Source organism: Eretmochelys imbricata, chromosome 5 (genome assembly GCF_965152235.1).
Source record: "Eretmochelys imbricata isolate rEreImb1 chromosome 5, rEreImb1.hap1, whole genome shotgun sequence".
NCBI lineage: Eukaryota > Metazoa > Chordata > Testudines > Cheloniidae > Eretmochelys > Eretmochelys imbricata.
Window position 1 is genome coordinate 120,868,955 of NC_135576.1, and position 17,730 is coordinate 120,886,684.

At 41.5% G+C, this 17,730-nt stretch overlaps 1 protein-coding gene across 3 annotated transcripts in view; it reads right to left on the reverse strand.

The window, feature by feature from the left end:
* The window catches only part of PTBP3 (polypyrimidine tract binding protein 3), a 121,306-nt gene that overhangs the window by 40,848 nt on the left and 62,728 nt on the right, over nt 1-17,730 (reverse strand). For all 3 annotated transcript variants that reach the window (XM_077817791.1, XM_077817790.1, XM_077817792.1), the window contains 3 exons: nt 12,324-12,493; nt 10,484-10,630; nt 1,322-1,486 (listed from right to left, as the gene is read on the reverse strand). In XM_077817791.1, the coding sequence (XP_077673917.1) occupies nt 1,322-1,486; nt 10,484-10,630; nt 12,324-12,493 (482 nt within the window). The remainder of the gene's footprint in view (nt 1-1,321; nt 1,487-10,483; nt 10,631-12,323; nt 12,494-17,730) is intronic.

Consider the following 17,730-nt stretch of genomic DNA (forward strand, 5'->3'; position numbering starts at 1 on the left):
GACCTCAGGAGGTCATCTAGTCCAAGCCCCTGACTGCCCAAGCCAGTTAGCCCCTGAGACAGCAGCAGCAGTTTGGGTGTGTGGGAGGGGCTCAGGCCAAGGGAAAGGGGGCTGTGGAGTGCTGGGGGTGCTTAACTTGGGGGGGGCGAGGGGGGGACTCCCCAGCTCCCACCGGCATGGCACCCCAGCAGCTCCTAAGCAGCAGAAGGTCTCTGTGCTGCCTGTAGGCCCTGGCCCCGCAGCTCCCATTGGCTGCAGTTCCCTGCCAATGGGAGCTGCAGCAGCTGGTGCTTGTGGCAGGAGAAGTGCAGCCCCTGCCCTGGTTGCCTAGAAGCTGCAATGACACAGAACCGGGTAGGAAGCCCCTGCCACCCTTGCCAAACCCTCCCCCCGCCACTCCTCCAGTACCAGCAGGGGTCACAGGCCACCTCCTCCAGCACACACACTGCCCCGACACACACACCCCCAAGCACCCACAGCCCCCCCCCCCCCCCCAAGTTTTAGTCAGGGTGGGTATTTTTAGCACAAGTCATGGACAGGTCACGGGCTGTGAATTTTTGTTTAGGGCCCATGACCTGTCCGTGACTTTTACTAAAAATACTTGTGACTAACACGTAGCCTTATCTATGACTGATAACCCTAACTACTTGCCTAGTTTTAGGCATCCCAAGCTTATGGTTCCTACACTACAGCGATCATCTTTCTAGTAAAGGACAGAACAGCAATCTCTATTACAGTTTTTTCATCATGCATCTTAAAATTAATCAGGGGGTTGCTGGTGATAAAGCACTTCCCCTTGCCCAGGAGCTAAGTATACAGTCTCTAGAACACACACTTCCTTCAAATCCATATAAATTAGGTTATTTATAGGTAAATATTACAACTAAAATAAAATTATGTCAGTCTGACCGTCCAAAAAATGATAATGAAACAGAATATTTACATAACAAATTCTTAGGAGCAACTGTATGCCCAGGAATGAGCTACCAAAAAAACTGGCACAAAAGTTAACAATAAAGCATGACAGTTTTGATGTTTCTTCCTCAACATGCTGTTTAAAAGTCCTTACTCAAAGAAGCAGGAGGATCAAAAGAAGGCATGGAAGAGCGAGTGTCACTAGTAATAACAAAGAATACATTTGTCATTTTTAATTAAATCCACTCAAACATGGCACTATAATAATTGACTACAGTTCATCTTGAAGTGGCAATCCTCACACACGTTGAACATCCGAAGTACAATTTCTAGACAAAGAGGATTTACACTAGCATTATAGATAGTATTTAATAACCATTTGTTTCCTCTCCCCACACCTCGTTACCTGATACAGCACTTCCAAAGTGACAGGGTAGAAAAGGTTTTCAACAATAATTCGGAGAACAGAACTTTGACCTGGAAGGAGTCCACCCTCAGTAGCAGGAGCGCCTGTAAGAGCTAGGGCTCCAGACTGCACAGCATTCACTGCTTGCAATGCAGCTTGGGTTCTCTGAGAAAGAGGAGGAAGACAAGAGTTAACTTACATAAACAATTATCATGCAAATAAAATATGTAAAAATGTTGTTTATCAGTTTAAGTTATACAGACTTATATTGTACTTATATTTAGAAAATATTCACACAAGACTCCAATGGATAACTTTAGGTAAGGAGTACAGTCAAGTTATTTGGAGGAAGTATTCCGTACAGTACTTGCACACACAATATATAGCAACAAAAAAAATGGCAGACTACCTTCAATATTCATCGTGTTTCTCACTTTATTTATGATGATGTGTTGGACTAATAAAGCCTCATTTTTACAACTCTATTTTTAAATGAGCTGAAAGCCCCAAAGACCTAGGATGAGACTTTCAACACACAACAGTAGCCAAGCTGTGTCGGTCCTGTTCCAACAAGCAAATAGTGCACTGGACGGGACTCACTGCACTACCACCAACCTGCTGTATCACCAACTCATTTCACCCCTCTGCCTTAGTTCCATTATCTGTAAAATGGTAATAAGGATACCTACCTTTCTTTGTAAAGCTATTTGAGATCTATGGATGAGAAGCATTATATAAAAGCTTATTATGATACTACTGTGTTACCACTACCATGTAGACCCAATAAAGGATAGAACTGGTCTACTGTTGAGCAGTGGGACTCCGCTGGTCCATTTTACTTTAATGGTGTATTCTGCAAAAATCATGCATCACACAAACACACATCTAAAACTGTATAAGATTATGCATTTTGATTGTTAATTAAAATGTTTACTTGATGTGGTGTTTGCTTTTCCCTTTATTAACTTCACACTTATGGAGAGGAAGTCAGTCTTCTGAAGACAGAACTGTTAGCCAGATTGCTGTAGGTTTGATTAGGAACATGAGTTCTATTTATCCACAACCACGTGTACTTTGGATATACCTGGCCTCAGCCTGCTATTCTGTACCCTTTCACATTCCTGAGGTATGTTGCAACTCACTCTCCGGAGCAACTTTAAGTAGACTGCAAGCCAGTGGACCAACTCACCAGCCAGTGTATCAAAACCATTTCCAACAGAGTCAGGATTTCAATCCCTATTCTTCAGGAATTGAGTTATATTTTTCAAAAAGTTCAAACTATAAATCATGCCCTTTCTCCTGACCTGGGGTCTCCTATAGGAGTGTATCTACTCCCTCTTGGCTCCCCAGGTCACCTGCTTTTTTACTCCCTTTTGCTGGAGCCTTCCTCCACCATACTGACTTCCAGCCTTCTCAACCTGCTCCCTGCAGGGTTGCATACTCAGGTTGTCTGCCTGGAAGCTAAGGAGAGCCCCACTGCTTCCTAATCTCATTTTGCGCTTTATATCCCACCAGGCCTCCTCTCAGCTTTCTACCATGTGACTTCTAGCACTTATTCCTCTCACCTGGAAAGCACAGGGTGAAGCTGAGCCCCAATTCCCTCAAAAGACTCATCCTGGGACACTGATACTATGAACTGTGAATGCAGGCATAAGCGGAACCAGTTACTCCAAACCCCTCTACCAGATCCTCTACATTGAAATTCAAAGGCAAGAGATAAGAAACTTGAGTTCAGGAAAATTAAATGGCAAAAAGGTTCATTAATGCAGGGTTAAAGATACCCAGTGATAGTGTGGGCCCTTCCAGAACAGCAAGTTTGGCAAAATTCACACTTCTGAAAACCAGGAAATACAGAATTAAGGTAAATGTCCACACAATTTTAATAATCTTAAAAGCTGGGAACAGCTACTGGGAATTATCTGCATGTACTCCAGCTGCATTCTCGGTGTTAGGTGAGCATATTAAATGGTGGAGGAATAAGCTGGAACAGCTTGGAAGAGCTGTGATTGTGATATGAAGAGATATGGGAATTTGTCTAAAGCACATTACAGAGCTGTGACTGTGCTATGAAGAAATCTGGGTCTGAGTCCCCCCATGTGTGTTGTCAAAGGAAAGAGGTGCATCTGTACCTACAGGTGCATTTCAACACAAAACTGGGTATGTTGTGTCGTAGCAGGACACTGGGGTCTTCTTGCCATGGGTACTGTCAGTACTGAGGTGGGATATGAAAGTAGTCTGTGGATTTAATAGTGATATGGGAAAGGAGAGGTTACCTACGTCATACAGTAATTGGAGTTCAAGATGGTTTGTCCCTGTGAGCACTTCACTTCAGGTGCACATGTAGTCCATACACCTTTGATTGCAGAATTTTGGCAGCAGTGCCTGATTGGCCTGTGCCTGTGTTCTAGGCATCCTCATACCCCATACCGAGAAGATATACAGCCATGTGGATGAACTACCCCTCAGTTCCTTCTCTTCCACAAACTCTCACAAGACAAGACTCTGAAGCAGTGGGGATGGAGGTTAGATAGTGGAGCAACACCCATAGGGTCAAACATCTCAAAGAACTCCCGTTACTGTACAAGATAAGCAACCTCTCCTTTTTCACACAACATCCCTTTGGGTGTGTCACTTCAGGTGACTCCCAAGCAGTATTTCCTGAAGACAGCAGAAGCTTTGGAGAAGATTCTAAGACTGATGTCAGAACTCCAGTGCTGTGAAGCACATCTGCTCTAGAGGCATACACTGAAGTATAATGTTTGGAAACAGTATGAATGAAAGCCTAAATGGCAGCTCTGCAAATTTCTGCAACTGGTACATGTTTTTAAACAGTGCCATGAAAGTAGCTTGAGATCTGAAAGAATCTGAAGTTGGGGCTGTTCCAGATCCTCGACCGAAAACATCAAAATTGATGATCAGCAAAGGAAGGCTGGGTAGTAGCAATCAATACAGAAGATGGATTACTTTTCTGATACCTGCATCTCTTCTTGGGTGGCTCAGTAGACCAATGGAAGGTACAGAATTAGACTGGGCAGGATCTCTGAGCCATCTGTGACCCGCTAAACTCTTTTGCGCACGTGTGCAGATCCCAAGTGAGCAGTTTGGACCTTGAACCCTTGAGGGTGTGGCAAGGACTAATCACTAGACTCATTGAAGAGCTTACGTATGTCAAAAGGAAGGTCCTCTACAGTGGTTTGAACACCCCCCCGCCACGGGGGGGAAGAGGGGAAGAGGAGAGAGAACCTTCACCTTTGTAGCCACGACCCTTGATGCACGACAATCACTGTAGAAACAGAGCAGACTGCAATATCAGCCGCATCCAGCAAGGCCTGTAACAAGGTCCTTGTTAGGAGCTGAACCTTAGTGACGATCGCCTTCCAGCGGTCGGTTCTTGATGTTCCAAGTGGAGAGAGTGTCAATAAATTACATTTGCTGTAGTTGATGTGATTACACTTCACCATTAAAGCTTGGCCTGGAAAGTGGAAAATCCCCAAATAGGGGAACAAAGAAGCGAGGTGTTAATATTGAGTCTTAAAAGCCACAGATCTTGAGAGGCTCAGGGAGAACTCAAAATTTAACAGCCACTTTTACTGCTCCCACACACAAGCTTGGGCAGAAGAGAGAGAGGGGCATGCTTTCATAGAAAAGGGTCTTTTGAACTGCAGGACCAGCTGAGAAAGTAACTAAAGTAAAGTGTAATTGGTCTGCGTGTCCCTGAAGAAGTGAACTGCAAACCCAGAGCTCTCAAAAGGTCTGAATGTTGGGAAAGGGTGGGCTTAAAGTACTGGGGGGTCTCCACTAATCCTGGTAGGCCTAGAGAGCAGCTGTCTGTCAGGTCCCATTTCTGTGAAGGATAACAAGAAAGCCTGTGCCTAGAAAGCACGCCAGAGACCAAGGAAAAAGAGAGAGAGTGTACTGCAACTGACTCAGACCAAAGGAAGCTTAAGAGCGCACAGTTTAAAGTGCCCCAGTGTGGTGGTCACAAACATAGCAGCCTGGTGACTCTCCAGCAGAGGGAGCTTTACCAAGGCTATATGACAGTTACAGGCAGTGGAGAGAGAGAATCTGAACTAAAATGCCTAGACCTACATCCCTGAACAGGGAAAAAAACAATACAAATGCAAAATGAGATGGTATTGACAGAAGGTGAGAAGAAGAGAATAAACTAAGTGTCTTATCCACCACACTGGAGTTCATTTTCATCTCATCTCCTAATTCTGTTGTAAATATTACTGTCATCTGACCAGGCATTATATATTTGCCACAGAAAAAGGGTGGAATTGGGACAGAGAGACTCTACAACAAAATGTGGTCCATAAAAGACTGTGCCAAAAAAGCAATCCCCGGTATGACAATGAGAGAACCACTGTTGTAAATGAAAATTTTTAATTCTGATACTGAACTGTAAGTGACAGGTTTCAGAGTGGTAGCCATGTTAGTCTGCATCAGCAAAAACAATGAGGAGTCCTTGTGGCATCTTAGAGACTAGCAAATTTATTTGGGCATAAGCTTTCGTGGGCTAAAACCCACTTCATCAGATGCGTGAAGTGGAAAATACAGAAAACAGTATAAATATTACAGCACGTGAAAAGATGGGAGTTGCCTGGTTACCAAGTAGGGGTCAGTGCTAATGAGGCTAACTCAGTTAAGGTGGAAGTGGCCTATTCTCAACAGTTCACAAGAATGGAGGAGGAGGAAAATTACTTTTGTAGTGCTAATGAGGCCAATGCAATCAAGGTGGATGCCAATTTCCAACAGTTGACAAGAAGGTGAGAGTATCAGCAGAAGGGAAAATTACTTTTTTTAGTGACCTGTCCACTCCCAGTCTTTATTCAGGCCTAATTTGATGGTGTCCAGTTTGCAAATTAATTCCAGTTCTGCAGTTTCTCATTGGAGTCTGTTTTTGAAGTTTTTTTTGTTGAAGAATCGCCACTTTTATGTCTGTTATTGAGTGTCCAGGGAGATTGAAGTGTTCTCCTACTGGTTTTTGAATGTTACAATTCTTGATGTCTGATTTGTGTCCATTTATTCTTTTGCATAGAGACTGTCTGGTCTGGCCAATGTACATGGCAGAGGGGCATTGCCAATGTGATATGTGCCAGCAATGCCCCTCTTGCAGAATTGCATTTCATGCTGTAAATTGCTAGACAACCCCAATATACTAGACAGGCGAATGATCTCAAGGCATGCCTCGGCGATTAAGGGAGCTGGAGGACACAGGCAAAGGTGGAACCTTCCCCCTTTGTGAGGTTTAATGTGTGCGAGAGCATCAGTCCCTGAAAGTCTCCAGAACGCTTCTCTGCCACCATATGAGTACAAAGGTCCCAGAAATAAAGATATTAATCCCTAATACTGATCTGAAAGTCCATCACGGAGGTGATTAAGCTGGTAGTCAGAGGGAGGCTCAGAGAGAAGATGAGTCTCCTAACTGGCCTATCCCTTACCATGTTCCAGAGCAGAAATCTATTCTCCAGTCACACTGCCAAACATCTAATGAAGTCTCTAGAAACCTCTCTCCTGGAGAAATATTTTGTCCTCCTTTCCCCCCAAAAGCTGCTGTATCACAGGTTCTTCCAAAATGAACATGAGAAAATTAGAGGGGAGTTTTTATCTAGTCATCTTTCCAGGTTTTTAAACAGAGTTGCTACCTGATCTACAGACACCAGTTTGGTGGTGAAGTTCATGGCACAGATTAACATATCAAATACAGAAAGCTGCATGGGAGCATTTACATGGGATTGATTTGACCCCTTCATTCTAAATTGACTCACTATGATAGCCTATCCAGGAAAGTAGAAAGAGGAGACAGGTATCTGAAAGGCCATACTACATTCTTTCAAAGAGCAGCCAGAGTTTATCTGGTCTTTATGTAAAAAGATAAGTTCAAGGTGAATGAATGTCTTGGCAAGAGACTCTATTCCTATCTCTAGACTGGGGAGCTTCATGAGATCCTTTGAAAAAATACTAGAGTTAAAGAATTGTTCACTGAGCAGCTGTAAAAGAAGAGAACAGAAGCAGCCTGCCCTGAAATATTTCAAGGGTTCCCACGTACAGTTTACTCCTCCTTTTCTCACACTGGGAAAAACTAGCACACAATTAGCTGATAGAGCTAGCCATCGCCTTTTCTGCTGGCTCCTCTATATAAGCAGGGTAAACTGCTGTTACAGCAGCCTCTGACACTATCCAACTCAGAATGAGAAGCCACTGCAGAATTTGTCAGCCCCATAGTAAACCATTAACCTACCTTCTAACAGTGGCCAGTGTCAGATGCTTAAGAGAGAATTAACTGAACAGGGAAATTTCAAGTGATCCAGCCATTGATGAACCTATCTTCCAGGAACTTATCTAATTCTTTTTTGAACCCAGTTCTACTTTTGGCCTTCACAACATCCCATGACAACGAATTCCACAGGTTGACTGTGTGTTGTGTGAAGTACTTCCTTTTGTTTGTTTTAAACCTGCTGCCTATTAATTTCATCAAGTGACCCCTAGTTCTTGTGTTACATGAAGGGCATAAATAAAATTTCCCTATTCACTTTCTCTATCCCATCCATGATTTTATAAACCTCTATCATATCTTCCCTTAGTCGTCTCTTTCCTAAGCTGAATAAACCCATTCTTTTTAATCTTTCCTCATATGGAAGCTGTTCTATACCCTAATAATTTTTGTTGGCCTTCTCTGTACCTTTTCTAATTCTAATAAACCTTTTTTGAGATGGGGTGACCAGAACTCCATACCGTCTTCAAGGTGTGGAGACATCGCGGATTTATATAGTAGCATTATATTTTCTATTTTATTATCTCTTTCCTAATGGTTCCTAACGTTATCATCTTTTTTTGACTACTGCTGCCGACTGAGTGGATGTTTTCAGGGAACTATCCACAAAGACTCCAAGCAGCTCATTCAGACCCCATAATTTTGTATATATAGTTGGGATCACTTTTTCCAATGTACACTTCTTTGCACTTAACACTGAATTTCATCTGCCATTTTGTTGCCAGTCATCCAGTTTAATTAGATCCCTTTGTAACTCTTCAAAGTCAGCTCTGAACTTGATGTTTGAGTAATTTTGTATCATCTGCAAATTTGCCACCTCACTGAACATCTCTTTCCAAATAATTTATGAATATGATGAACAGCACTGGTCTCAGTACAGATCCTTGGGGGACCCTGCTACTTAACTCTCTTGATTGTGAACACTGACCATTTATTCCTATGTTTTGTTTCCTATCTTTTACACAGTTACTGATCCAGGAGAGGACCTTCCCTCTTATCCCATGATTGCTTAGTTTGCTTAAAAGCCTTTGGTGAGGGACCCTGTCAAAGGATTTCTGAAAGTCCAAGTTCACTATACCCATTAGCAAAAAGAAAAGGAGTACTTGTGGCACCTTAGAGACTAACCAATTTATTTGAGCATGAGCTTTCGTGAGCTACAGCTCACTTCATCGGATGCATACTGTGGAAACTGCAGAAGACATTATATACACACAGAGACCATGAAACAATACCTCCTCCCACCCCACTGTCCTGCTGGTAATAGCTTATCTAAAGTAATCATTAAGTTGGGCCATTTCCAGCACAAATCCAGGTTTTCTCACCCTCCGCCCCATTAGATTACTCTTGTTACTCCTGAAAGAATTCTGCACCCCTGCAGGGAAGCAGAATTCATACGGCCTGCATATTTCTGTGCCCCCCACACAGAAAAAAAACAAAAGAAATCTGCGTCTGGAGCAGCCTCAAAGATGCAAATCAATGGGTGTGTGTGTGGGGGGGGTGGGAATGGGGACTGGGCCTGAGTGCCTGCGGGGGAGACATCAGGGTGTGGGGACGGCCAACAAGCGAGAGAGAATCCGTCCCTCTCGCTTCCCAGCTTCCCAGCTTGAGGGATGTGGAGGAGGGTAGGTCTTTTTGCAGGAGGAAGGCTCTGTCCCTGAGGCAAAAATGTACCAGCCTGCCTGCCTAGTAAGATGTTTGTAACTTCCTGATAATTGAAAAAACAGTTAATTAAATTAGTATCATGTTACTGAAAATTGTTTTCAAGTTAACTAAAATAATGGGTTTGTTTGTTTGTTTGTTTTTTTTGTTTTGTTTTTTTACAAAAGCTAAAGTAAATGTTGCTGGTTAATTGATCTCACTCTCTGGAGACAGAAATGTAGCAGCTTGTCTGCACAGTAACATTGTTAATGATCCTATTGCTAGTTAACTACTCCCATTCTCAGTCAATTCCCCCAAGAACATAAAAGCTGTAAAGTTTTAAGGCCCCTACATTGCCAGAGTGATGTAAAGCTTTATAAATGACAGTAATGGAATTTATTAGGAACATCTATGTGCTTTCTCACTTTACCCCTGTGCCAAAGTTGCACAATGGGGTTAGATTTTTACTTATCCATTAAAAAAAAAAGAAAAAAAAAGGCTTTGTTGGCGAATAAAACAAACAATTATCAAGCAGTCAATAAAATGTCAGGACAATCAGAACCAAGCACTTATCAAAGTACCCAGCCAGGTCTAGGACAATGATTAGCAAAACTCTATGACTTTTATGTGTGAAATTCCAATTTTTTAAAAAAAAAAATGGTGCTGTTTGGTGTTCTGTAATGTAATTTAAATGAAAATACAGAATTATAACTGGAATGCAGGGTTTTAGTTACCAAGTATTTGTAACTTAACTTTCATGTGTTTAGGAAATGCTGAATAGTTATTGTAACTTTCTTTTGTATTGCAGTTTAAAATAACTTACCAAAACAATTGAAACTGGTGTGATTATAATGCATTATTTTGAGACACAATATTTGCAGAATTTTTAAAATTTTGGCGCAGAATTTTTAACTGTTTGGCACAGAATCCCCCCCAGGAGTATCTTGTCCACATACTTCTTGTTCTTTACTACAGTTTCACCCATTTTGCTTGGTCCTGAAGTTAAGCTCTCTGACCTGTAATTGCCTTTTTTATATAAAGAGCTTTTAATGTGCAACAGCAATTTACAGACATGAAAGATGACAAGTCCCTGCCTAAGAGAGCTTACAATCTAATTTATGATTGAATGGAGCAATATTCTGTCAAAGCTGACTACTCATTTTACATCAACAGATAGCAGTTCATTAATTTAATGTTCACTAATGTACAACTGTATTCATTTTTTAAAATACATGTATTATACTTACAGCCTGATTTGGCAGATTGTCAGTCTTTAGTTCTCTGTGATTGGAATACTGAATATAAACAGGCTGACTGCGGAGGTGAGGCGTAACAGGAGTGTAGTAGTTCACCATAGTAACGGCAGCTTCTTCGGAAGCCATTTCCAAGAAAGCCTAAAAATCAACAGAAATATTGCAATTTTCAATTTTTTTTGTTTGCATAACATACTGAAGAATCATTTATCCACCAAATCCACCTCATCTGAAAAACTCATGTGAACTAAAAGTACACATGTGATTTGCTCAGTATTTAGAAACAAAATACTATTTATGATTTATATTTTTCAAAATACTTTTGAGACTTGCAATTACTTTAGATTTCAGAGTAACAGCCGTGTTAGTCTGTATTCGCAAAAAGAAAAGGAGTACTTGTGGCACCTTAGAGATTAACCAATTTATTTGAGCATGAGCTTTCGTGAGCTACAGCTCACTTCATCAGATGTATACCGTGGAAACTGCAGCAGACTTTACCAGCAGGACAGTGGGGTGGGAGGAGGTATTGTTTCATATTCTCTGTGTATATATAAAGTCTGCTGCAGTTTCCACGGTATACATCTGATGAAGTGAGCTGTAGCTCACGAAAGCTCATGCTCAAATAAATTACTTTAGAGTTAACCTGCAAATCCTTTTTAAATTTCTATTACGGTAAAAGAGCCCACAACCAGATCAGGTTTCCACAGAGGCACTAAACATATGATGTATGGAATGCTCTCAACACCCAATGGAAGACGTAAAGTTTCCTCTATCGCTTTTTAGGTCCCAAATTCAGAATTGCTACTCATTTCACATTAACAGGTTGTTGTTTTTTTACATAATGCTCAATGTTTACCATGCTGATGTCATCATACCTACCACAGAACTTCATTAGGGCCTGCAGAATGCCAAAAGGCACAACGACAAGTAAATTTTTGTATCACTATTTTGCAAGAATTTGTTATTTGGTATATAATATCAAACTTTGCAAAATCAAGCATGTTGAAAAAACAATCTTACTTTACTCCACATCATGGTGGTTGTGACATAAAATGAATGCATCACATCAACCAGAAGAGTAATATACTGATGGTTGGGGACACTTATATTCCCACTGTCTTGCAAGCACAAACATGTGGCAGGGACAGTTATATTGAACTTTAGTGACTACAGCACCCTGGTAATGAGTTTCATACCTTCCTGGAACCGTGCTGTCCCCAACTACCCAATCATCCAAACATGAGAATATATGTACTCAGTTAAGCAGTATGATGGTGCACAAACTGGAAGCTAGTTAGTGTCAAATGACATCACCAAAAGAAATGCCTAAAACACTAGGGTTTATTTAAAAAATAAAGATTTCACTGTTTATTCAGGGTAAAGCTTATGTTTACTTAGTTAAGCAAAAAATAGTTACGTTTTTCTTTAAATAAAAAATAAAATGTAGGTAACCATAGTTCTCTATCCTCAGCAGGAAGTTTGAGAACAGCTGTCAGCATCTATGTAGTTCTTTACCTCTGTACAAGTATCTTGTACAAGACAGACAATAAAAAGCATTACTCAGCAGGCTGAACATTAAGTAACAGGACTATTCATTTCATCTCTTCCAATAATATAAAGAATGGCATTTTATTACGTTGGGCATTTACACAGATTTTATGATCAATATCATCACATCATTTAAAAATGTTTTAAAACTGATGTGCTAAAGTCCTGAATAATCTATAAAATAATAATTGGCCCTACAAAATTTCAGGCAAATGCAATATCAAAGAGGTTAACTTGTATATAAGTAGCGTTCTCTTGTATTTTACTTATGCAAATAACTACATACCTGACTTTTTCCTTTCAACATCAAGAGATTGGTTACTTTGCCAAAAGGGAGACCTAATGAAATGACCTCTGCTTCAGTGACATCATTTGGAATTTTACGAAGATGAAGGACACGAGAAGGGGAGCAGGGAGATCTGTCTCCTTTAAATTTCTTATTGTCATTCCCATTAGCTAGAATATCAGAGAAAGAACAATTACTACAAAATGTATAATTCTGAAAAAGTAGTCGGATTATTTCCTTTACTAGTATTAAAGGTGATCACCATCTGTAGTTATCAATAGTAAAAGAGAGACAATCTACTCAATTAAGACCATCAAAAGTAGTTTAAAAAAATACATCTGCTCACGATTTCCTCTGCAAACCTGTGTTGTTTTAGAGCCACCAGGCCGTGACCCTCTCCTCCAAGTCCCTCTTCAAGGTCCATGTGTACCATGTCATGTACAAGAAGTTAACCAACTAATCATACATTGAAAGGCAGTTGGAGATAGGTGATAAAATAAAAATGTACTCTGTTCTATTCTTCTCCATCACCCTTTTTCTGTTGCTCATATTCCTTGATTGTAAAATCATTATGGTAGGGAGGGTCCAGTGTGACTAAAGCAACTAGTTAAACTGTGGGTACGAATATAAATAAACTTTTAAAATATTCTCCCTCATATTCATGAGTTAAAAAAAAACAGGAAACTGACTATACAGAAAGTGTGGTCAAATGCACCTATAAATGAGAAACATTTTATTCTCGAATCTTGTGTTACAACTAGATAAAATTTCAGAAGAGTAATTTTTAAGTTAACAGTTTCCATCTAAGTGACACATAGGTTAGAAAGTTCTTATCAGAAACCTCCGGACGTCTTATGAATAGCAGGCAAAGTATATTTTTTGTGCTTTTAATTATATCCTGTTGCATAATAAGGAACCAGACTCTACCACATTGTAATCTGAAGGAAGAAGCTGTAACTACAAAACTTTTTTCCCATATTGTCACTCACAGTTGAGGGCAACTGTACCTATATTCCCCCTCCATGGTCTACCAAAGGCACGTACTTTTAGGTTTCTGGTTCCCAGCTGTCCCCTCTCTTGAGCAGAGATTCTCCAGACAAATCACTTGACACAGGTTGTCCCAAAAATTCATTCTTGTTTGGCGCATTGCTCAAATCAGTCCCTCTGAAGTTCATAACAATTCCCAGGGTTCACATCATATATCCTCCCTAGAGAGGTTACATTCAATCACAGCCCACAGTAATACATAACCTTAGCATTTAGTACAACCGATTCCAAAAATATTTAAATTTCATTCAATAAAGTTTTTCAAGGTTACTGTAACTGGAGTTCAAGATGTTTTGTCCACAAGGATCCCACTGCAGGTGTGCACAAGCCTGAAATATTTTAGCCACCAGTATATGCTGGGGCTGTGTATGCACCTTGCACACCTCTGCCCCCTCCCCCTCATCAAGGGTATTAAGGGCGAAGCAAACACCATTCAGTGATCTTCCAGAAAACACCATCCTAGCCACCATGGATGAAGAGGCTCTCTACACAAACATCCCACACGCAGATGGAATACAAGCTGTCAGGAACAGTATCCCTGATGATGCCACAGCACAACTGGTTGCCAAGTTCTGTGACTTTATCCTCATGCACAATTATTTCAAACTTGGTGACAATATATACCTCCACACCAGTTGCACCGCTATGGGCACCTGCATGGCCCCACAATATGCTAACATTTTTATGGCTGACCTGGAACAACGCTTCCTCAGCTCTCGTCTACTCACGCCCCTTCTCTACCTACACTACATTGATGACATCTTCATCATCTGGACCCATGGGAAGGAAATCCTGAAAGAATTCCACCACAATTTCAATGGCTTCCACCCCACCATCAACCTAAGCCTGGACCAATCTATGTAGGAGGTCCACTTCCTAGACACCACGGTGCAAATAAGTGACCGTCATGTTAACACCACCCAATACCGAAAACCCACCAACCGCTATGCCTACCTTCATGCCTCCAGCTTCCATCGCAGACACACCACACGATCCATTGTCTACAGCCAAGCGCTGAGGTACAACAGCATTTTCTCCAACCCCTCAGACAGAGACCAACACCTACAAGATCTTCACCAAGATCTTCACCAAAACTACGATACCCACATGAGGAAATAAGGAAACAGATCAACAGAGCCAGACGTGTACCCAGAAGCCTCCTGCTGCAAAACAAGCCCAAGAAAGAAACCAACAGAACTCCACTGGCCATCACATACAGTCCTCAGCTAAAACCTCTCTAACACAACATCAGTGATCTACAACCTATCCTGGACAATGATCCCTCAATTTCACAGGCCTTGGGAGGCAGGCCAGTCCTTGCCTACAGACAGCCTGCCAACCTGAAGCATACTCTCACCAGCAACTACACACCGCACCATAGTAACTCTAACTCAGGAACCAATCCATGCAACAAACCTCAATGCCAACTCTGCCCACATATCTACACTAGCGACACCATCACAGGACCTAACCAGATCAGCCACACCATCACCGGTTCATTCACCTGCACGTCCACCAATGTAATATACGCCATCATGTGCCAGCAATGCCCCTCTGCTATGTACATCGGCCAAATTGGACAGTCCCTACGTAAAAGGACAAATAAACACAAATCAGATATTAGGAATGCAGGAGAACACTTCAACCTCACTGGACAGCAGATCTAAAAGGTAGCCATCCTACAGCAAAACAACTTCAGGACCAGACTTCAAAGAGACCCTGCTGAGCTTCAGTTCATTTGCAAATTTGACACCATCAGCTCAGGATTAAACGAAGACTGTGAATGGCTAGCCAACTACAAAAAGCAGTTTCTCCTCCCTTGGTGTTCACACCTCAACTGCTAGAAGAGGGCCTCATCCTCCCTGATTGAACTAACCTCATTATCCCTAGCCTGATTCTTGCTTGCATATTTATACCTGCCTCTGGAAATTTCCACTCCATGCGTCTGACGAAGTGGGTATTCACCCTCGAAAGCTTATGCTCCAGTACGTCTGTTAGTCTATAAGGTGCCACAGCACTCTTTACCATTCAGTTCTTTCACCAAAACAGAAATCCAGGTAAGAACTCCATATTAGTGAAGAAGAAAGGAGAGTTATGGGATTCACAAGGACAAAAGCATCAAGAAAAACTGGTTACTGTAAAGTATGTAGACTCTGAGGAGTCATCCAGAGGGATCCCATTGTAGGTGTGTAACTAGCAATTACCTCTCAAGTAGAAATCCTATCACCCACCTATCTAAATAACTATTGTAGGACAGTCGTTCCAAACTGGGATTCTGACCTAGAAACTGACACAATGGAGTAGTGATTGGTAAATATACAAACTAAACTTCAAGTGGCCATACTACAGAACTCAGAAATAGGGATTTCCCCCAAAAGCAAGCTACAGATGTCAGAGCCCTAGCAGAGCGTACCCTAACTTGAGGGGGGAAGAGAGTTATTTAATGAGCAGGATATCTTAATGTAGTTTAACTCATTTAGAGTCTGAGGAAACAGCCTGCTCCTTAGACTTATCCAAAGCCACAAAGTTTGGATGATTGGTTAAATGGCTTTGCTCTATCAAGACAAAAGGACATAGCCTTAAGAAAGTCTAGAGTGTGGAGTTTAGCCTCCACAGGAGATTTAAAAGCTTTGGGGGCGGGGGAAGGAGGGGGATGGGACAGTAAGTATATAAATTGATTGATGTGAAAATACAAAATCATTTTTGGTAACCATTTTGGATGTGGCTTGAATTCAACCCTGTCCTTCTGAAAAACATAATACAGAAGGCTTGCCATCAAAGCCTGAATTTCACTAATCCTGTGAGCCAAGGTAATAGCTACCAAAAGTGCTATTTTAACAAAAGGGGTGATATAGTGAACATATCATGGGTTCAAACAGAGGGTCCATTAAACATAGGAGTACAGCAATCAAGTCCCAGGCAAAGAATGGCTCTAAATAGCGGAAATGTATGAATCATGGCCCTTTAAAAATCTAAATACTGTTGTGTGGAAAAATATAGATGACCTCAGGATCAACTGAGGCAAAGCATTCTCACCTCTACTCACTCCATACAATGGAGGCAATATTGGACTCCATATACTACAAGAAAAATTCTCAGCAATTTCTCACATGTAAACTCATCCAAAAATCTAACGGAGAGTTTGGCTCAGTACATTGGGCAGCTTGTAGTTACATGACATATGCAAGATTACATCTGTCTCCTTTAGGGCAGGTAGGTTTATCAACCAAATACAGTCTGAACATACTGGTAGAAGTTCTTCAGAGAATGCTGTTCTCTCCGCTTTGGTGTACAGACCCTCAGAATGGGGTCCACCACCAACTGGCAGTCTATAGCCACTACCTTAAATTCACTTTTGGTCTCCTGCAGAAGCTTGTCCCATTGCAAGCCAACAAGGATTGATAGATGGCAATATGAATCTGCAAACGAGCAGAGGAGTAAACTTTCCTTCGTAGAAGATCTACCTTCTTTGGCTCCTTATGTGTGGGTGTAGATTCAGGGAGTGTGGCATCTTAGACTTCGTGAGTTGCAGTCACAATCAAAAGATCCAAAGACCAGGTGGGTTAAAAAAAAAAGTACTCAACCTCTTGGGGTTGGGTGGGGGGTTACTCAGTACCTGCAATTTGCCCACATAGATGTTGGAGACAGATGCAGTGGTCTGCCACAGGACCACGACAGGCTCAAGAATGCCCTCAAAAGGCATGGATAAATGAATCTAGTTCATACAAATGAGCAGCAACAGTTTCAGCACCGTCACTGGCGGCAAGAAGGAAGGGGGGGGGGGAGAAACCAGCGGCGCCCTATATACCACAGTATGTGTGCGCCCTCAAGTGGGTGCTGGAGCCAGTCCCCTACGGATACTGCTGATGGAAAAACTTCCAGCACCAGTGCACGTGGTGAGCAAACACACCTCGAGTTGAATGGACATGAGCAAGCAATCGAAGAAAAACTACTAGTTCTAACATCTTGAAGGAGAATGACCAGAAACAATCTGTTCACTAACTATAGATAATAGTTTATCAACTGTATTATGACCAATGGTACTGGTTATCCAATATGTTAGGTTTAATACACACCACACCAATAGGCATTATGTGCATAATAAGCGTTGGGAAGTTATGTTCACTGAATGTATTATGCCTGTCTCACAATTCTGTTTATCCACGTCAAGTGTCCCACAACACTTTGCAAAGATGAAGTCAGCTTTGGCATTAGAAAATAGGAAATTTGCCAAAGCAAAGACTCATGAAAACATTGTACAAAATACAGTTAGGGAGTACTTTCATGGGTCATCAGCACTTCAAATGTAGTACTCAGAACAAGATATGGGAAAGAACAAGACAAAGCCAGGACTAAACTG